The sequence below is a fragment of the Brachypodium distachyon genome, chromosome 3 (genome assembly GCF_000005505.3).
Source record: "Brachypodium distachyon strain Bd21 chromosome 3, Brachypodium_distachyon_v3.0, whole genome shotgun sequence".
Taxonomy (NCBI): Eukaryota; Viridiplantae; Streptophyta; class Magnoliopsida; order Poales; family Poaceae; genus Brachypodium; species Brachypodium distachyon.
The window spans coordinates 39,775,793-39,797,495 of record NC_016133.3 but is presented as its reverse complement, the minus strand read 5'-3'; the positions used below and the strand labels follow the sequence as shown (position 1 = coordinate 39,797,495).

General features: G+C 45.5%; 3 protein-coding genes across 4 annotated transcripts; 1 reads left to right on the top strand and 2 right to left on the bottom strand.

Annotated features, from left to right (window-relative positions):
• Positions 1 to 3,733: 3,733 nt before the first annotated feature.
• LOC104584226 (ethylene-responsive transcription factor ERF017) lies at positions 3,734 to 4,378 on the bottom strand. The gene has a single exon (XM_010238416.1). The coding sequence runs from the start codon at positions 4,376 to 4,378 to the stop codon at positions 3,734 to 3,736; it is 645 nt and encodes a 214-aa protein (XP_010236718.1).
• Positions 4,379 to 7,411: 3,033 nt separating this feature from the next.
• LOC100824403 (cyclin-dependent kinase C-3) lies at positions 7,412 to 13,368 on the top strand. 2 transcript variants are annotated; one of them, XM_010236892.3, is made up of 12 exons: positions 7,412 to 7,656; positions 9,007 to 9,088; positions 9,193 to 9,283; positions 9,366 to 9,392; positions 9,538 to 9,635; positions 9,844 to 9,916; positions 10,005 to 10,119; positions 10,282 to 10,399; positions 10,994 to 11,133; positions 11,219 to 11,276; positions 12,103 to 12,205; positions 13,328 to 13,368. In XM_010236892.3, exons 1-11 carry the CDS (start codon positions 7,541 to 7,543, stop codon positions 12,163 to 12,165), a joined length of 981 nt encoding a protein of 326 aa, XP_010235194.1. In that variant the 5' UTR covers positions 7,412 to 7,540; the 3' UTR covers positions 12,166 to 12,205; positions 13,328 to 13,368. The 2 variants fall into 2 exon arrangements, with proteins under 2 accessions (XP_010235194.1, XP_003572265.1); XM_003572217.3 differs by lacking the exon at positions 13,328 to 13,368 and having other exon boundaries at positions 7,413 to 7,656; positions 12,103 to 12,449.
• On the bottom strand, positions 12,637 to 19,839 carry LOC100846836 (respiratory burst oxidase homolog protein E). The gene is made up of 14 exons (XM_003574532.4): positions 18,907 to 19,839; positions 18,652 to 18,811; positions 18,424 to 18,472; positions 18,060 to 18,173; positions 17,433 to 17,945; positions 16,731 to 17,135; positions 15,076 to 15,171; positions 14,432 to 14,547; positions 14,161 to 14,331; positions 13,912 to 14,071; positions 13,638 to 13,823; positions 13,418 to 13,546; positions 13,174 to 13,252; positions 12,637 to 13,074 (listed from the first exon to the last, which is right to left on the bottom strand). Exons 1-14 carry the CDS (start codon positions 19,580 to 19,582, stop codon positions 12,965 to 12,967), a joined length of 2,964 nt encoding a protein of 987 aa, XP_003574580.1. The 5' UTR covers positions 19,583 to 19,839; the 3' UTR covers positions 12,637 to 12,964.
• Positions 19,840 to 21,703: the final 1,864 nt, after the last annotated feature.

The following is a 21,703-nucleotide window of genomic DNA, read 5'->3' as shown; positions in this document are numbered from 1 at the left end:
TCCAGGCGATGGTGGCTGCCCCTCCCATCGGCGTTTCTTTTGGTATCAGGTTTGATTGCTTTTTTAGGAGATCTTTGCATTAAGAAGAAGACCTTCTCACGCAGGTCGAGAAATCCCCAAACCCCTGCCCCACACCATACACAGCGGCACCGAAGCCCATGTGAGAGCGGGCGGGCCTTAGGTCTGTCCTTAAGGCGTGGGGCAGACGAGAGGATTTTTTAACCCCAGCCTGAAATTCGCTCCCGCGGAGAGTCGAACTCAGGACCTAAGGAGTGCTACTAGAGTTGTTCCTTAACAATTACGCCAAGGCCTCGTTCGCTATTTCGACAATTAATATCGAGAGAGTAATAAATATTGATGTATCTATACCTAAAAAGCGTCTAGATACATGTAATATTTCGACAATTAATATGGATCGAGGGAGTAATTTAGGACAGTAAAACTAGGCACCCTGGGAGGCCTTCTCACGCCATCAACGTTTTCAACCGTCCAATCGTGCTGTCTGCAACTTTCTGGCCGTCTGATGGCGCGTTCATTTCCGGTTGGGCCTGCTGTCCTACGGGCTGCTGATCCCGAAGAAAAATCCCCGATCTGTGGTTGAATGGGCCAGTTTTGCGGCCCATACGCCCGTTAAACTGCACTACTACAGCCGCTGGAAAAAACAATTGTTTCTCGGTTGCCTTCTCCTCCCGTGCGAGCTTGTTGCCGCCCCTGAACCCTAGCACCTTTTCCTGCTCTAGGCATGGCGGTGACCCCGGCTCTGGCTCCAGCTCGGACATTAGGAGGAGGAGAAGAGAGCAGGCAGCCATGGCTCTCGTCCAGGCGATGGCGGCTGCCCCTCCCATCGGCGGCTTCTTTTGGTATAAGGTTTGATTGCTTTTTTAGGAGATCTTTACAGATTTGATCTATGTTTGTTTGTGGTGTTGGTGAGACTGCGTCAATGGTGCATTTTGATCAGGTGAGTGAATAGAGCCCAAGAACATTTTTCTAGCGTGAAGGATCGTTTTTTCTGCTCTACTAAATTGACATGATAGAGATTTACTTTTTAGTCTAATATGATTAATTAAACTATTGCTACATAGGCACAATAATGATCATCTAATTCTCCTTCGATGCATCACTTATCATAGTGGTTTTGTCAAATTCAAATCAGATGCCCGGTGATCATTTTGTTTGCTCGTTCATTACTTTTTTATGCCTATCAATGCCTTTTATACGTCTTATCACTTTGAACTGATTCAGCCATCCAGTTTTATTGCTAAGGCTTTAGTTATTATTGCTATAAAAGGACTTTGAACAATTGCAATACATGGTCAAGGTATGAGTTGACATTCATGTCCTCATGAAGATCAGGTATACCTTTTATATTTGGTATTTCTGAAACCTGTACTTTTCATTTTTGGTATTCAGAAATAGAAGTTGCTCACGACCGAGTATCGAAATTCATTGATCTCATGGGTTCCACATTACCTCGAGCCCATTCTAACTTGAGAGGGCATGTCAATCTCTCTTGCCTCCGTTTTCTTGCTTTACTTTGTTCAGTAAATATTATACAATTTGTTATCCGTAGTAGACATTGCAAGGTAAATCTAATTTATGGTTCATGGTAAGACTGCTTTCTCCAGATAAGACATTGGAAGGTAAATCTTTACATTGAACTAAACCTGCTTCCTTGGTGGGGAGTTATAATCTTTCTCATTCCTTTTTATTTGTGTCATTAAAGGAAGCGACCGATTCAGCACTTCTTGGAACACTCCAATGATGTAATTTAAGTTTCCCACCTTTTGAAGTGGACAAAGTACCTTTGCATGCATATGTCAACAAGCGTATCGAGTTCAAGCCCCATGATCTGATTTTGGCGTTGAAAAACTTATTTTCTTCACATCAGGTTGAGATGATGTGCAACAATTTTATGACTGGAGCAACTTTGCTGATTTGATGAAAGCCATATTTATCAGTATTTTTTCTGGACAAGTATAGTAAGTGTTTTTAGGTAAATGACCCCAATGTCAACTTTATAAGTCCCCAACTTTCTGTAGGCTCATAAGCTGGGTGTATTTCAAGCGACATGCAAAACTGGGACAGATCTATGACAGGCTTGATGAAATCCCAATGCTATATTTGTGCCCATTTGTGTGTTTTCTGCAGCTTTCTCTATGTTTTTTTTTGTTTCCTAAGCATACATACAAGGTTTATAAGAATATATGCGTTGTATATGTTCAATTTTTCTTTTCATTTTAAACTCTGTTTGCTGGGTTCTGTTTGTGCATGTTAGTGTCCTCTCAATCTTGTCGTTCTATTGGTGTCAAATGAGGGGGGTTTGATTGATATTGATCAGATTTTTCTGCTTGTGAAATGGATAGACATGATAGAGAATCTCACTTATATCTTTTTTGACGCGGAAATCTCACTTATATATTGATTGTTGCCATCTTGATGCATCATTGCGCAAAAAGTTCCTACTTGCTTGAAAGGTTACACTCTGCACAGCACATGTGAAGTAGAATTTCATTATATTTAAATGCATTTAGCAAAAAGTTCCATTGTCGAATTGAAGTAAAGTTTACAAGAATCAACATATCCAATTTTATGTCTTCTCATGAATGTGACAGAAATGTAAAAAAGGAGATAATATACCTGAGTGGATATACCGGGTCACCTGTATTAAGGCAATGTATATTCCAACTTTTGAAATTTTAATAAACAAAAATGTTTGAATGTTTCTATGTTCTTTCTGTATGACAAGTGGGAGCGGCAATGCGCGCAGTCTTCCAGCCCTCTCATGCCCCCAGCGTATGTGACTGTTCGATCATATTGTCAGGCAAAATCATGTCGTCCTTTCGTGGGTCTTCGAGTAGATGAGAAAAAATGAAGCCTCTTGGTAAATCAGGCCTCGTCTGGACCAACCTGGGTCGAGATGGAGTCGAGTACTGCTATGGAATCCAATCGATCACTCGAACTACTTACATACTCAGCAACCCACCTCCACTAAAATTATACACAACTGAAGTCCAAAAGTTGAGGTACTAATCAACTAGCAAAAACATACTCAAAACCTCTTTTCGGTAATTGTCTAGGATATGTGTTAGTTTGTATAGATATAACTACCATATCTAATCTAAAAAAAACTTTCATATCTCACGTCTCCGTAAATTGCCAAATCTTTCTGAAAGATGAACATGTGTCTTTCCTATCATTGTATTGTCAAAACTGATGGGCGCGGCATGATCTAGTAAACAACAAGTGGATGCATCCTCCTCCTTCCTGAAAAAACAAGTGGGTGTTTTCTCCTACCGCCTACGTCAGTGCCACCGTCTCCGGCTCACGTCATATGCTAATTACTCCTGCTGAACATTGCATCAGTCTGCACTGCCGGCTGCCGCCTCTGCGACGATATTGTCGCCGCCTTGGCTTTGCCACCACCAGACATATATAGAGAAGGAAGGGCGGAGAGGGAGAAAAAACTGACCTTGCAGAAAACACATTGGAAAACAGCCGTACTGTAACTCCAAGTTACAATTAAATCATAACTCTAGCTATTTTTATATCCTTTTTATATATATAGTACTCCGTACCATGTTGTATTAGTATGGTCGAGTATATATTTAAATGACCACACGCAATTAATCTGTCCCTGTACTCGTGTCCTTGCATTATTCCCTATCTCGATCAGGATCAGAACTCTTCCAACGGTGAGACATAATTCCGTCGTGTCATTCGCCCTTGTAAAGCCTCAGAACTTCCAAAGGGCAGACAAAAATGTATGACCGTCATCTCCATGGTCATCGATCACATCCTCCGCCGCCTCTCCCGCAGGCCGCGGCGGTGGCGAGAAACCGTACATGAAATCATCCATGGCCGGAATAACGATGTCGGCATTGGCCGCAGACGTCGACGACGACGCTGGCATCGACGAGGGCAACTCGTCCATGAACGACCAGTAATCAAGCATGTCGTCGCATCCAGTAGCATCCACGCTCGTGCTCGTCCGTGCCGTGGCCGGCGCTTCCTGCGACGCCGCCCCAGCATTACTGCTCGCCGCCACTACCCTGGCCGCCGGAGCCGGACACGCAGAGTTGGCGTGCCTTGCGGCCACGGCCTGGATGCGCTCAGGCGTCGGCAGCGAGCCGGGGATGTACTGGACGTCCGGAGGGCACTCCGGGAAGTTGAGCGAGCCGGCGCGGGAGCCGCGGAGGCAGACGGCGGCCGCGTCGAACGCCAGCGCGGCCTTCTCGGCGGACTCGTAGGAGCCGAGCCATATCCTCTCGCGGCTGTTGGGCATGCGGATCTCCGACACCCACCGGCCCCATTTCCGGAGCCGCACGCCCTTGTAGCGCCTCTCCGAGCCCTCGCCGCGGCTCGCACCGGCGGCATCCATGGCTTTCAGAATTCAGATGCACGCTGATTGCTTAATGTAGCTTGTAGTAGTGACTGTTTAGCTAGATTCTAGTCTTGGATCGAGCTAACTGGTGATCCGGCCAGGAAGAGATTTATAGTACATGGAAGACGTGTGGTTTGGTGGTGACCTAATTAATCAGTCAGCGAAGCCCTGGATAACACGGACACACGGTAGTAATATGGTCAACCTCCATGGGAGAGGAGCTAGCAAGACTGCAAGAGAGACAGGTTTAAGGGATGATCAAATCAGACAACAATTGGGTGGAGAACTAGAATATTTCTGTAGTTCAGCATGTCTACGTGGCAAGATTTTGGCGATCGAGCACGTTGTCGAAATGAGTATTAATTGCAGGAGTACATGCCTTTTGCTCTTTTGTCGCTCTAGGGAAGTGAAGCCTCGACGATCCTTCGGAAGGGAAGGCAGATCTCAAGGTATCATATAGGATACCAATGCCTTTGGATTTGCTTTTGCCTGTAATATAAAACCGAAGTGCGCACGTTTTTTCAGATATATAGTACTGCCTGTAATATCAAATGTCCTGAAACATACTACTGCTTGATCATTCTGTTGGTTTGGCAAAGCTCTCTCTATCCTGTCAACTTTTCATATTTATTTGAAATGGTAATTGCACCGCTGACCCAACAACTTGAGAAGTGGTAGCATTTTAGTCTAAAAAGTTGCAAAACGTAAAAAACTAGTCCTAAAAGTTGAGTACCAGTGGCGCAGAGCTAGTGACAGGCGTGATCACCGTCACTAACCCCATTTTTTTACCGCCATACAGGGGGTATTCTGAGTATACCCGGGCAAACCCCGGGCCAGGCCGGGCTTCATAAAAGCCCGACGGTCAAACCTGAAACCCGAGCCTGGCCCGGCCCGAAACCCTGAAAATAGGCCATTTAAGCATTAAAATAATTATTTTTGAATAAATAAATGATTTTTATACCTATTTTTCCTATAAAAAATACCCGTTTTAAGTTATTTCGGACTTTTTTCGGGCTTTTGGGCCGGGCTTGGGACTGGAAAGTGAGGCCCGAGCCCGGCTCGGGACGTGGGGCTTCGCGTCGGGCCGGACGGACCAGGCCACCCATGCCCAGGTATAATTCTGAGGCGGTGTCCCCGTTGATCTCGCTCGTACTCCCTCCGTTTCATAATTCTTGTCTCAAAATTGTTCAAAAATGAATGTATCTATTCATAAACAAATGTCTAGATACATGTAAGATTTCGACAATAATTATGAAACGGAGGGAGTACTGTCTTTCCTTGTGTTTTCTTTGCTCGAGAGTTTCTTTTGCTTCTGCGACCTGTGAAGTGCTTTCTTGCTTTTCTTATGTGCATGAGTCTGTCTAAGCGGGAACTCGGCTGAAGCTCTAACGGTGGAGTTGCTAGCTCTCGTCTTAACCTCCTCTGTGTGCCCCACCTTGTAGTTTTTTAACTCGGCAGTCCTTGGTTGGACTGCATATTTTCCATCTACGGCGACTGTCATTGCCCTCAAGACGGTAAAGGTCACTTGTGCACGGTGAGGCTTTGTGTGCGCGCGCGCATGTGTTTGGGGGTGCTTCCTTCGTTCAGCGGGATTCGCATGTGCCCCCTCCTGAGATGTGTACTCAAGAGCCTTTTTATATGCCTTACCACTCACGTGGCCGCACTTTCCTCAAACCGCATCACCCACCCCCACTCCTCTCCTCGCACCGCTGACGTGCCCCTCCCCTGATGGGGGGTGGGGGGGGGGGGGGGGCATGCTTCCAGAGCGAGGCTAGATCCGTGCCACCACGCCTCCCTATGGCCTAAATCTGGGCCGCTGCGTCCTCCTTTGGTCAGATTAAGACTTCTGCATCCTTCTTTGGTCAGATTTGACGGGCCCACCATCACGCTCGCCCCCACGCACCCCCGCCGTGGCTCATCCCAGCCGGTTATTGGTTGCCACCGGGAGCACGGCGCAGATCGAATCGTGCGTCATCGGTAGGCTGCCACCGCTTGTCGTCGAGTCAATGTCGGGAGGTGAGTTTTGCCTTTTATATTATTTCTTAACAAGCAAAGTTAAAATGAAAAGTTGATACAAGCAAATGTTGAAAATTAAAGTTGATAAAAGCCAAAGTTGAAATTAAAAGTTGATAAAGCAAAATTTAAAAGATTGAAAAATAAAAGGTATAGTCAAAAAGAAAAACGCTTCTCACAATCCATTTTTCGATCAATGGAATCGAAAATCTAACCTCCTTTATAATTCTCTTTTTGGGCTCGTTCGGTTATAGATATCCCTGCAGGTATTGACAAGGATTGTGAGAGATTAGAAGAAAATTAATTTGCAATCCCATCATTCCCTCTCAATCCTGGTCGGGGCAGGATTAACCGGACAATGCCTTATGGGACTGGTTTTCGCTGTTTCTATAACCTGACACTATTTTGACAAACAATTAGATCAATGATTTGAGGGTTACGTGCTACAAAAATTGTATCATTGGAATTATTTGAAAAAGGTTTTCAACAACATAAATTTATAACATACTAGCAGGTGTGTGCCCGCGCGTTGCTACGGGTCAACAAAATCCAAACTATTTATTTTTATTTTCTATGTAGACAACTCATGGCGCCATTGAGGTCGGCATGCGGGTGTGGTGGCGTCGGTTTTAAGACGGAGCAGGAGAAATCGTGAAAAAAACTGGAGGAAAAAAAAACGGAGAGTGGCATATTGGTTGTAATTTTAACGAAATTAACCTACGACGGCGACCGTACCATCACCGCCAACTCCAAGGTTTAATATATTGGTATAGATAATCGACATATTATATTTGTCTAATTCTTGGTCAAAATTCGACCTCGAAATAAGTGCGCGTCTGAGTATATGGCAGTACGGAACACATTCCAATTAAACGGGCCGGCTGGTCTGCTGAGCATTCGATCAAGCCCACATATCGAGCCCATGCAAATAGGCCGACCTTGTGGACGGCGTGCCGGCGGCAGCCTAAGCCCTAAGCCCACAACGAGAGAAATAAGCGACTTATTTCTGTCCGTTTTTCATTCCTTCCTCGGGTTCCGCTGCCTTGCAATCGTGCCGTCGCTGCCCAGCCGATTGCCGAAGCGAAGCGCTGAGCAACTACTAATCTCGCCACGCCGCCGCGCTGCCTCTGCCGAAATCGACCTGCCATGACCGGCGAGGAGGCGCCGCTGGGCGCACTCAACCTGGCCGAGTACGCCCCCGCCGGCGCCCGCACCGTCGACTGCTTCAAGCGCATCCGCAAGATTGGGGAGGGCACTTACGGGTGAGCAAGATCTTTCTGTCGCCTGCTGCCCTATTTCGTGTGAATCGCTATATGCACACTGGAATCGACTTGTGGTGGTATTGCCGTGATGGTCGGTGGTGGAGTGCTACTCGCCAGTTCATATTCTTATCACCCACTTTGGTCAATGCACGATTTTTATGTCAATCGTTGCTTGACTAGTTTGCTACTCCCTCCGGCCGGAATTACTTTGTACTGAATCAACGACAAGTAATTCCGGCTGGAGGGAGTACTATGTTTTTTAGGCAATTAGGATTGGGTCTCTCCTGGTTAGATGTAGTAATCCATTTCAGCTCATAAATTATCTTAGGTTTCGATAGGTGGGGTGCTAAGAAGGATTCATAAAGCCCTTAGTTATTTCCATGTCAAAACTATTATTTTTTACCGAAAGCCTCACCATTTCATACAAATCAACTTCTGTCAACTACATCACCTATTCACCTTGCATCTTTTGCACATTGCAGCATAATTTATTAATTTTCCAAACTAAGCATGTGTCCGTACAAAGCAGGTTGTCTCGATGAGGCTGTAGAAAGTAGGTTTCCAAAATCCAATTCTCAGTAGGCTGGAACACATTAGGTGCATGTGAAATTAAGTCGAGAACACTGTGGTCGAGAGCCTTTGCTCAGCCAATGCTTGCAAAACATTAAATTTTGATGGAGGGTTGGAATGCTTTTCCTTGACACCCCATTTCTGTGGAAGAAAGAACCCGATATAGCTTTTGGACTGTACAAAAAAAGAACCGCTTCCACTTCACTGGGCAAAAATCTTGATTATGCAAAAATAGTACTCCCTCCGATCGGAGGGAATATGGTTTATTTTCTGTCTCTACTTGGCTGTTTATCTTTCTTCTGCTGAATCGTGGTCGGATGCGCTTCCTTTTGGCCACAAGGAAGATGATTATTGAAGTGCTCGTTTTTTTAGTAATACCACAATAGTGATTTCAATGTTTGTCCTGCTCCTGCATGATCGCATCCACTCTGGAAGTACCTAATTTCATGGAACAGGAAAGTATTTCAAACATTTATACTGAATTCGAGTATGTTTGCAAGGTGCTGTTTTGCAATCAATTGATAAATCAATGTTGTGCAATTTGTAAAGTTAAGCTGTGCTCAAATTGTCAGTGCAATACATCGTAAGGTGGATGCAGATGCAAACTTTTTGGTGTCAAGTTTGTAAAGATGCGGTCTTGTAGAATCAGTATTTGTTTCCACTATCTTCTACTTTCCTTCTGAACACTCCAAGATAGCAACATATTTTACTTCTACATTTATTTGCTGTCTGTTCTAAATGCCTAAGTGGTAATTATTGTCCTTTCCCTACAAATCTCAGCGAGGTATTTGAGGCTGTGGATATTATAACTGGGGAAAGAGCAGCACTTAAGAAAATCAAATTGGATGATGGCAAAGAAGGGGTAAGCCTTGCGATCTCCAGAAAGCTTATGCCACTCTTTTATGATGAGCAATCCACTCTTTTATGCATATTTGTACACCACTAAACTGTTCACTACCTCTGCAGTTTCCACGCCAAATCTTGCGTGAGATTAAACTATTAAAAAAGCTGGATCATGACAACATCATCAGATTGAAAGAGATCGTAGTTTCTCCTGGTAACAAATGTTCATCTAGTCATTTCTAGATATCCAAGAGTAACAAAACTACACTTCTCAATAACGTTTAAATGTTTTTCAGGTTCTGCGCATGTAACAGGAGGGTCAGGTTTGTCGGCTTATGCTCTGTTTCTTATACTTCAATGACATGGCACATGCTGATACATTTTTGTCTTATTTAATTACAATTGTCTTGCACTGTTGCCTTTTGTAACTAATAAAACCATCGGTTGACCTATGCTAAACATATGCAGATGATCACATGTACAGGGGGGATATATACATGGTTTTTGAATACATGGACCATGATATGAAGAAAGTCTTGCACCATAGTATCCCATCTCAAGTCAAGGTACTCTAACATACTTACTGAGGATATATGAGATTGCAGTTCCTCTCAACCAAGCCTGTCAGGTTGCTACATCAATTAAGATCTAAATATAAGATGATGCTCTCCACCAGTCCTTTGGAAGAAGCTAACTCCTCCAAGCAGCACACGAGTTGTTGGTGCACTTCTTAAGAATAGTCTATTCATTTTTATCGAATATACTTTTCTTTAGGTTTATATGGAGCAGCTTCTAAAAGGATTGCACTACTGCCATGTGAACAATGTACTTCATCGTGATATCAAAGGTTTCCTCTTTTTGCTTTTTAAATTTACTTCATCTCTTTCATCAATTTTGGTTCTGCCCTCAGATTTTTGTTTTTTTGTGAAACATAGGAGCTAATCTTCTAATAAGTGGTGATAAGCTGTTAAAGATCGCTGATTTTGGCCTTGCAAGACCATTTACTAGAGATGGAAGTTTTACAAACCATGTGATCACTCTATGGTACCGGTAAGTTGAATAAAGAATCATGGAAAATACTTGTTGTGTATTCTTTTGTCCAACCTCTTCTTTAGAGACTTATAATATCATTGTATTTTTCCACCTCCATGATTTGATGATGTGGGCAAATGGGATCACTTCAAATTGCTTGATTTTACGAATTGCTCATAGACCCCCAGAGTTGCTTCTAGGTGCCACAAATTACGCTGAAGGTGTGGATATTTGGTCTGTTGGCTGCATATTTGCAGAATTTTTACTTAGGAAACCATTATTCCCAGGCAGAACTGAGGTATTATGATGCTCATTTTTTCCTTCTTATTATTGTTTTCCTGTTTATTTGGGGTATGATCGGTTAATTACTTTGTACTATTGATACTTAAAATGAATTACATACTTTTGTTTGGACCTATGTTATATAATATATGCGATATTAATGGTCTGTATTTATTTACCATCCCTTTACTTGCAAGTTTTTTCTTAAATTTCGTCAGTTGCCCAACTAATGCATCTTTTTTCTATTTTCCCCCCAGTGATTCCGTGTTGTTTTTTACATTTCCTCCTAGTGGAATGACATGTTACTAACATTGGTGTTAATTTGTTTGCATATAGCTTTTGGTTCATATAACCTTATCCCCTCCTAGACACTAGAACACCAAATATTTCGTTGTCCCTCCCAGTGGACTGGCATGTTACTAATACTGCTTTTAATTCTTTTGCATTATGGTTCTTGGTTCCTATAACTTTCCTCTCCTCCTAAACGCACCCAACATTTTTGTTGTCCTTGGTTTATTACTTCCTGGTAATATTTACAATGGTCAATTTGTTGTTCCTTTTTAAAGTTTCCATATAGAACCTTGACAAAGGTTGTTTGTTGTTACTCTAGCAAGAGCAGCTATCAAAAATATTTGAACTCTGTGGATACCCAAATGAAGAAAACTGGCCAGGAGCATCCAAGCTACCATTGTACAAGACTATTCATCCTACAACGCCGACTAAGAGACGCCTGCGGGATATACTTAAGAAGTAATCAACATGCTATTGCTTATCGTTCTTATTGCTGGCAGTTACTTCTTTTTAATATAATGCAGAAATTTACTTTCTTCTCCAGCTTTGACTGCCATGCTGTGGAATTAATTGATCGCATGTTGATACTTAATCCTTCTCAGGTATGCTGTCCTTTCTTATCACTATGCTAGAACTCTAAAGGATTTTGTTATTGAGACTCGAGAGTCAATTTGTGGTCACTTATTACCATTTAAAACTTAAGTCTACCTTCTATGTAAAAAAAGAGAACTAGCTGTTGAACCTTGCAAATGTCCTTGCTCGAAGACTTTGTAAATGCTACCCAAAGCTAGCGAACTAAATTGTGAAATGGAAATTAGATTAATGACTCTTAACTATTTTTTTTAATTTGGTGCAATGGGAAATTTCCTTTGTTCTTCTATTTTGGTTGATTGGTTGGTATATCGTTGAGGTAGTATAAGTTGGCCTGACTTGTGAAAAGTAGATTCTATTCAAAGTTTGCAGTACTGGAACTAAACAAGACCGTTGTAAAAATTGGATGTGAACCAGATATCTATATTTTCTTTGGACACTCTTTAAGTACTCACTCTGGTCGGAATTACTTGTCGAAATATTACATTATCTAGACGCTTTTTGCACATAGATACATCCGTATTTGGGCAAATTTGAGACAAGTAATACCCGTCGGAGGGAGTATTTGAATTGGGCCATTACATTCATCGAAAGCACATACATAAAACACTAAAGGTTCCATGTTTAAGCACCATACTTCCTTTTAAAAGAAATCAATTTCCCAGTGTAATACAACTTGTTTGAGATTCCATATGAAGGGGCAATTTTTATATTTTTCATGTCATTTTGTAAACTATGACTAGGAGAATCAATCGACCTACTTCTTACATCAGATACTATTATTACTTAATTGTATGTCTTCAGGAAATCTAATACTTCAGTACCTTTATTCTGCAGAGAATTTCTGCGCAGGATGCTCTTCGTGCGACCTATTTCATCTGTTATGGGGAAGAAACCTAGATTTTCTGTTCTCTGGTGGATTAAGCTCCTTAACATAGGTGTAAGTACTATCTGAAGACTGAAGTCTTGCTTCATGTGCTGACCTTGGTATAGGGCTATCGAGGACTTGATTTATTTTGGGTCTTTTGTATATGGATGCTATGTACTGATGTACATCATGAATTGAGGCATACTTTATTTTGACTATGAATTATCAGAAGTAGTTCTTCCAGTTTGTTGTAGAAAACAACATTTATTGAAGTGTAGGCTACATTAAGTGCTTTCAAATATAGTTTTTTTCATTACATGTGCTTTCAACTATTAATCTTGATCTTAGCAGCTCTGATGCTGATAATATGGTATTACCCACAATCCAGCATAGTAGTTACTTTAACAAATACTACTACTCCAATAGTACTTAGTAGTATGCTTGTACAGTGGTGTACATTGGATTATGCAATCATTGTATACGAGGCACCTTTTCATAATATCTGCGAAAACAAAGGTGAAGATCCATGTAGGATTACTTAGCAATTCCAAGAATTGACATTGGTTTGGATCATGTACTGGATACATTCTCCAGATTGGTGGCCTCGGTGTCTTGTATGCTTAATATTTGATTGTTTGATGAGTCGGTATAAGCTATACATGTATATCTAACTGAATTTTCTGCCTTCTCATTTTGTTAATAAAAATGCATCTAACTGACCTATGTACATTTACAAATGGTGAAGGCGGACAGTTATCTTCCAAAAAAAGCTGAGTCTTTCATTAATATCTAATACTATGCTATGGCTATCAGGGGGGGTTCTGTATTCCATCAGAAGTACTCCTTGTGGAAATGGAACCGAGTCGTTGTTCTGTGGCTCATGTCAAGTGATAGTTTCTTCAGTTCTTTGGCCAGTGTGGGTTTCCCACAGTAAAAGACCCCTGCATGATAGAAAAAATATCATCGTAATGATACAATTGATCACTACTATTTGCTATTTCTTAAGGGAAAAAGATCAACATATTTGAGCAGAATATTACCAACTGTAGAACTAGGGTGCTTTGAAGCGATTCTTGTGAATTCTTCCTTCCAGTTAGGCCTTGCAAAATGTGTTCTGACCTGTCAATAGTACATAACTCATTAATTTTTCAGTCAACTTCTGCAACTGATTTTCTACTCTTATGATCTGAACAGCTCGGGTTCTTATCCAATTGTGGCTACACGACTTCAATATACAAAAATAATCAATTTTGTTCACTATGAATTTATCATAGAAGTGTTTACCCTGGTGCCTGATACTATGTCCACACCATGCTTAGCATGGTTCAGTGCTTGCACCATTGAGAGCAGGGTCGTCCTTGCATCACGCTCCTCGTATACACTCGTCAGGTAGTTGTGCAACTCTATGACACCCTGGTTGCAACCATGAGAACAACATCAAGCATCATCAGTATATATGTACATCTCAAGAAGAGCAGCAGAACGGAAGGAGCAGAGACATCACCTTCTTGTCCATTTCAGCAACCTCATCCATCACCCCCTTGAACCATTCGAATGATCCAGGCTCCCTTGTAACCCAGTAGAAGTGTGCGCGGCTCGTCCGGTATGCTCTCTTCTTGTTGCTGCTTGTTGTAGACACGCTGAAGGTGTTGGTGCTGTCGTCAGACCTGCTAGTCTCCATTGCCAGATCCTAGAAGATTCAAACCAGAGGCACAGTTAGGCAATGCAATCCTGCAGAAAGCTCCAATGCAATCAGCTACTGATCAAACACATCTTACCATCAGCTCATCAGCCAGCTTTATGTTGTTTAGCAGATCTCTTAGAATGCTTATGAAAGGTGTTGCACCAATTCCTAGGCCGACGAGAAGCAGAACATCATAGTTCCTGAAATCCTGCGCTGGTGCACCATAAGGGCCGTCGACAAGCAACCTCGGAGGACTGTCAGCAGAATGAGGCATAGCTCAGTTTCATATCCTTCAGGCAAGCACAAAGCGAACTAACAGAGGATGGCAAGGAGATGCAACAACCTCTTCTGTTCAGCTCCGCCTAGCTCTCCAAATGAAGATCTTCTAGGCACGGATGGGGAGAAGTAGTTCTCGACAAAAATGCGCTTGAGCTCTTGTGTCCAATCCCCCCTGGTTTGGATATGAACACTGATGTAGTCGTCTCCAGGAGCTGAAGTGATGGAGAAAGGGTGCCTGAAGCAAAGGGGTAACACAGTACAAATGCCAGTGATTACTCGGAGCACATCAAAGTAGAATCTAGGAACAAGGCTGATGGAATGAGTAGATGCCAAACCATTCAAATGGAGAAATTGTTGGACACTGAAGGAAAATATACTGTCCACTTCTGTATCTGAATCCATAGGGTTTTGACATTGTAATGGTCAACACATTCCCCGGTAGAAGGCACACCTGAGTGTATGAAATTCAGTAAGAACATTAACATGTTTTCGCTTAATTTCTTCACTTCAGACAATTAAACAATGTGATAATGGATGTCATTAATTATGTAGTCTTATTTCTGTTTCAGTCATTTTCTCTGTTCGGACCTGACATGTGAAACCAATGTTATTTGATCCCAAGTGATTAAACAGTGATGGGGACTTCTTAAAGTAGACAGAGACGCAGTCAGGCATCATATGTTCAATATCCTGGCGCTCATCTGACCTACCATCCAGATGACAATGTGCTCAAACCATTCTGAATCCTGACATGTCCAAACTAGTTTACAAGTTGCAAACGGATCACCAAACCGAACCGGCACACGTTTTAAGATTGCAAGGCGCAAACTGGTCGCCAAACTTAATTAGTACATGGGTAAGATTGCAAGGTGCGAACGGATCACCAACCCGAACTAGCACACTCCCAACTTTCAGATGCCCAGTTCCTTTTCATTCAAATAAAATAAAATAAAAAGCTTTCAGATGTCCAGTTAATTACCTTTAGAATTTTAACTGCGTAAGCCTTCGACCGGAAGGCGCGTAACGTCCGTTCGCCGACGTGGAGGACAAACGGCACAGCGATGTACATCCACGTCTGCAAATCACCAGAGGTACCACTTCGTTAGCACCAGGTATATTACTTGGATCAACTGAAGACTGTTTAAACTCCATACTGAATAAACTGAAAGTTGCAAACGACCCAACAGTAGAAAGCAAGTCACTGAACTCTTATATTCATGAAATTTTGCGTACTCGAGCTGTTTTGTTTCTCTGCATACAGTGTTTCAAACGAGACAAGCCCGATTTGTTGTGTTGCAATGAAATGTTGGTTGCCTTTTTGGTAAAAGGATGTAGCGGTACGATCCTATAGAACAGATCCTGTTCAAGTAAGGTCGTGAAATGTTGGTTGCCATATAGATGGGGTCACAGAATGGTAGATGTAGAGAAAGGTGAGTGCAAAGACTGAGCTATTCTTGTGCATGTCAATAGTAGATTAGCAACCCATCGTTCCCTCCCTCATAAACTAATCCAGATTAGCTCATGGAAATGAAAGTGATTTCTAAACGCGACATCCGTGACCCCTTTAGCCCCCTATGATTGGGCACCATAACCAGCATGCATGTATTAATGCACATGATTCAGATAAACTGAAATTCAGGTAGCAAAGGAGCACCAATCCAAATTATTAAGGCTTTATCTTTTTAAAAAAAAAAAAAACATTGCAGTCTCAAAGGCTAAAGCAGAATCATTGACTAACATTATAATCATGTTAGATACTTCAACGAAGCTATTCAGGTAGCAAAGCAGAACACTGCTACACGTACGACATCATGCGTACGATTTTCATACGACAATAGTACTAGCCATCCATCGCATCAGCCGGGCTGGCTACAACCATCCATCGTTGTGTCGTACCAAGTTCGGACACGGAAGTGTCGTACGCATAGTGATTTCGACACATCAAGCAGTACTATTTTTAGTAGCATCTCTTTGTGCAAAGCAACCGCTGCCACTACACCCACCTACAAACGAAGGCCATTAACAAAAGATTAACCCCCTAACTATCTCTGCAGGCCTCAACGGGCTCCCGAATCTTCTAGCACCATCCTATGACCTATGCTCTGGTTCATTGAACTCTCTCTCATTGATGCCCAGCACATTATCCGTATTCAAGATCACAGCGAATTTAGGCCTTGGCAGTTGCACCACTTCGGGTCCCAATTAGGCAATTAGCTAAGCAGATACGGAGTATATGCGCATCGAGACGGCCGTTGGTTCGTCCTCCTGTGCAGGTGTGCCCGTGCTCGACGGGAACGTGACCAGAATTGACCAGCGCGTTAATGGCGCGCGGATATGCCTTGGGTCTTGGGGGGGGGGGGGGGGGGGGGGGGGGTCTGACGAGAACACACCACCAACCGGACATGCTTGCCTGCTGCTGTCTCGTGCGTTTGTGTCACTGTGTGTGCTCCCCAGCCCAATACCACTAGTGCCATCCATCTTGACCTACCCAGTGCTTAATGCCCCTCCCCGGTTAGCAGCTCAACAATACAGTAATAAACTCTTACACGCAAATGCCAAACCCATTTTTAAAATTCCCCAGGCATTATGACGGCAAACTATCCGTGATGGAGGAGTTAGTTAAAAGTATATTACCGTCCTCTGGTACCAGTTGGGGACGAGGAACATGAACCAGCCGTGGACGAGGAGGAGGAGGTAGACGACGACGAGCAGGTGGTGGGAGTACCAGAAGGCGTTGAACCCGGAGAGGTGCCCCAGCGGGAACGGCAGCGGGCGGCGGCCGCGTGCGGAGGACGACGAGGTCCGGAGCGGGCTCGCGGCCAGGGTGAAGGAGACGGCCATGAGCAGCACCATGACGACCCCCGTGACCCCGACCACCCCCGACAGCAGGCGCCTGTAGGTGGGCTTCTCCTCCCCGAAGAAGGCCGCCAGCACCAGCCGGTACTCCCCCGGGCTCGACGCGATCAGCCGCGGGAAGTCGCACGCCAGATGGTTCCCCGCGTGCAGGCAGATCCCCATCGCGATCGCCGCCGCTATCATCTGCCATGGCAAAGAAGAACGAAGGTGGGGTTAGCCTAGCCCACTTGTTTGTTTTACCTCTGCCAAGGCTGGCCCACCTGGCAGAGGTAAGCCTGTCGGTCCGGCGACTCTTACGCGACCAGGAATTTTGACTGCAAGTCAACAGTGCGTGGAGCACAGGGATCTTCTGTACTGGTGCCTCTCCGGTCGCCACTGACGGCGACCGTCTAACGGCCGAACCTCTCGCTGGTGAGGTGAATGAATGGGGAAAAGATAAAAACGTACAGTAACCCAATTGTGCATTGGGTTTTTTACTACCTTGTGGAAGGTGATGCTGTCGTCGAAGGGGACGAAGAATCTGGCCCAGGAGGAGCGGAGCCAGGTGAGCGTGATGCGGCAGACGGGGAGCAGCACGAGCGCCATGTTGAGCTTGAGCGTCTCGGCGGCGCCCTTGGCCGTCGGCAGGCAGTAGCCCATCACCCGGAACGCCACCGACCGCCGGTACTCGGCGAACTTCCACGCGAACAGAGCCGCCATGGCCGCCGCCCACAGCGCCACCACCCACGCCCGCCGCCACTTCTCCTCCGCCGCCACCCGCGCTCGCGACGCCGCTCGACGGAGGATCGTCCACAGCCGCCCGTGGCTAATGCCGCTGCTTCGGCTTCCTCCTGCGGGCGGTGGCGGCTGAAGGGATGGATGCTGCTGTGAGCCGCCGGCGCCGCTGGGGATGTTCTGGCTCCACTGGGCCAAGCTGCCGCTGCCGCTGCTGAGCGGCCGGCTGTAGCTCATGTACGCGTCCCGCTGCAGGAGCAGCGCCTCCAGCTGCCACAGCTGCACGGTGCCGTACAATACGTGGAAATACTTATACTCCACTGCTGCAAATACGTACGGTACGGACGGCAGAAACAATCATCTGTGTATATACGGTCGTGCGTGCGTATATACCTCGATGTAGCCCAGATCCTCCGGGTCGAGCTCCTCCATGATGAGCAGCGCGTACTCCTCCGCCTGCTCCTTGAGCTTCGCCAGCTTGTTCGCCGACGCGCTCAGGACGATCAGCTGTGTCGGCCGGAACCAAACAAACCGTAATTAACCCCCGGCCGCGCTTGTAAAACAACTTAATTACTGATGGTAAGCAAATGACATGACAGCACGGGTAAAAAAAGCAGTACAGTACTCTATGTTACTGCGTGGTGATAGTTACGGTGAGTATCAAAACTGGACCGAAACTTCCAAAAATGTTACCGTTCTGTGGTTTAAACGATTAAACAAACAGATTCGTTTCGTGAATCGAGACTTCCGTACTCACTTCCTGCACTTCCTCCCTCGTGATCCTCCCGTCCACGTTGGTGTCCACCCTGAAATTTGTTTTGGGCAAGAACGTGAGAGGCCGATTTCGGCAAGAAACGCATGGAGAACCTGCACCGGTGGTAGTAGTTGGGAAGAACAGAAGGGGTGGATCGACTACTCCATCCAGGAGTAGGAGGAGATGAGATGATCGAGGTGATATGATTGATTGATGATTGCTAGTACGTACATGTCGAAGAAGATTTGGAGGCGCGCGTCGAAGCTCTGGTCGGAGATTTGGAGCCAGAAGTCGTGCAGCTCCTCCTTGGTGACCCGCTCCAGGTTCTGCCGCCGCCGCCGCGCCAGCGCGTCGAAGATTCCCCCCGCGAACTCCTTCGAGTCCGCCATCCCTGGAACCAACCATCAGCTCACCATCGATTTTGAATTGTGAATTGCGATGAGACAAAGTCGATTTGATATCGATCGCCATGAAGACAGCGCGTACCGATGCACTCGCCGAAGTCGTCGCGGGCGAGGAGGCCGTCGTGGGAGGCGAGCGCGTCGAAGCGCGCCTCGACGGCAGCCCAGAGCGCGGTGGCCTCGGCGGAGCCTCCGCCGCCCGTGGTCGTGCGGCTGATGAAGCGGAGCCCCTTGAGCGCGCGCTTGGCGCCGGACCTGGACCGGTTCAGCCGGGCCGCCTGGACGCGGCGCCGCTCGCGGGCCGCCATGGCCGCCTCCCGCTGCAGCTCGGGCGGCGCTGGCGCCGGAGCCGGAGACGGCGACCGGAGCCACGCGAACTTCTTCCGTATCCTTGACGACGTGGACGAGGACCGGCTCAGGCTGAGGCTGCGGCCGCTGCCCGGCGTGCTCGTCCCCCCCAACGCCGTGGGCCCGTAGAGCGCGCCGGCCGTGGGCGTGACGCTGCGCACCACCATGGACTCCTCGTCCAGCTCCAGCATCACCTCCACCAGGTCGCACTGGTCCGCGAGGAACGCCGGCAGCATTGAGCCGCCCACGCCGACGCCGGGCACGGCGGGCGCTCCAAGGAACTCGTCGCTGTGCGCCGTGATGAAGGACTCATTGTCGGACGCCTCGGTGTGGTCGTCCGCGAGGTAGTCGATTATCCGCCGGAGCCCGCCGCTTCTCCGCCCGCTCCCCGAACCCCGCGACGGCGTCCACATGCCCCTGGTTACTCTGCTCCTCCCGCCGCTGTCCTCTGCATACGCATGCCCCTGGTTCTGGTTCCCCTGTTTACTCTGCTCTTGGCTCTGTTTCGCTTCGCTTCGCCTTGCGCGGCAGCAGTCGTCCTTTTGCTTGTCGTTGCGGGGGGTTAAGCTGAGGAGTTGAGACGAGCAGAGTTCGACGTATATGCTGGGATCGGGTGTCCGGCAGCGGGGACGGTGGGTGGGATTCGGTGTGAGAAGTCTCGGGCGATTCCAAGAGGACCGGGTAAAAGTAGGCCAACGGTGGGGTGTCGTGTGATCCGGGGAGTGGGGGCTTTGAATCGATCGGACGGCTGAGAGACTGCCGAATGGAACTAAGGCTACATGTAGGAGGAAGTGACTTGCTTGGACAAGCGAGTGACGGGAGCGCTGTATAAGCGACGAAATTCTCTCGTTTATTGACCTACTCCCTCCGTCCTGGCACGCACGCATGCCCTGCATTTGATTAATTAAATATGTATGTTTTTTAATAAAAATTACACCATCAGGCTCGTTATCAAAATAACTTTCTAATGATATAATCCTTTAATTATTTAATTTATATTTAGTTAGCTAAATTGACAATCTAGTGATGCGTGCGTGTCTCATGTTATGGGACGAAGGCTGCACGAATAAGTATGAGACTGTCTGTTGACATGATACTGCGCACTAATCAATCCACTGTGAGGTTAGTACTAGTATTGGTATATCTGCTCTCGATCAGTTCCCGGACATGTACAGATGTACTAGCAATCAGCCCTCTGGTAGCCGGTGAGCCAACAAACAATTCGAGATTGACAAGTTCAAGTGGGACTCACTCAACAGTACATACGTTGTGCAATCAACACAATCAGTACGACCATAAACCAGTCTTCAGTTAGACGAATCATGCCATCTTTTTTCCACTCTCTGATCGACCCGGCGCATCTGGGACTTAAATTGTCCTGCGAAAAGGAAGATAGCGTGCACATTTTCGTTCTACGTGCTCTATTAACGTCCTGCATGTCCTGAGCTTCTTCTTGGCTCCATCCACCCTGAAATTACTGATCAGCTTGCATGTGTTTCCCGGAGGTAAGGCTGCATCATGTGTTCTAGTTATTACGTACCTAAAATAAAAGCGAGATCTCGCCTTTGGAGCTGACGCTGATATTAACGTCTCTTTTATGACAGCCACCGTGTAACGGAATTGACGCTAATGGAGTAACGAGGTGTGCTTTTTATTAGCTAGGAACCGTGTAAACCACGGCTATCTTGCATGGCTCTCCGTATCTCGATGTGTTTCTGTTCTTTTCACCCTTTTTCGCTGGCCGACATGTGGTCTTATATACATACTCCGTATATGTAAGTGCATTTCTCCTTCTAGAAGTATATGTACTTTGGTCTGAATAAAACCTGACCTACGACGCCTTCTCCCCAGAACCAAGGGCAAATTAGTCAGATTTGGGGGATGCTGTGTAAGGTCGCCAAGTTCATGAACAGTCAGTTAGTTGGGTCACACGAATCCTCAATACATGCTGTTCTGCATGAGTCCCCCCCGAAAGAAGAAATAAAGGAGAGTATGTGCATGACTTAACAATGACATTTTACCTTTGCCGGGCCCCAAAAAGAAAGAAAAAACATGACTATGCTATATATAGAAGCTTTTTAGGATAATTAAACTGAACTTTCTTTTTCCTTCTGTGAATCGATAGGGAGGACTAACCTAACAATAATACTCATTGTTTCATCCGAAACATGATAATATGTTTTGAAAAGAACAGTGCAGACTAACTTTCGGTTAGCAAATTAATAAGAAGTTGTAATGCTAGTGTTGGCATTAGCTTTGTTCTAAGTTTTGCTTGCTTTCCTGTGCAGAGAAAGATTTGTAAGCACTTTACGGGGTGAGCTTCAGTATATTGCTACCGTATCTCTTTTGGCATCATACGCTGAAAAGATGGTCGATCGGTGAAGTGGCTATTGCTAAATTTAGTTTTGATGCCTCAACTATAAAACAAGGGAAACTCAGTATCCCAACTGTAATTTTCATCTCTCATCCCAATTTGAACGGTTTATGACCGACTACTACTTTACTCGGGTGCTTCAAAACACAGATTACACTGT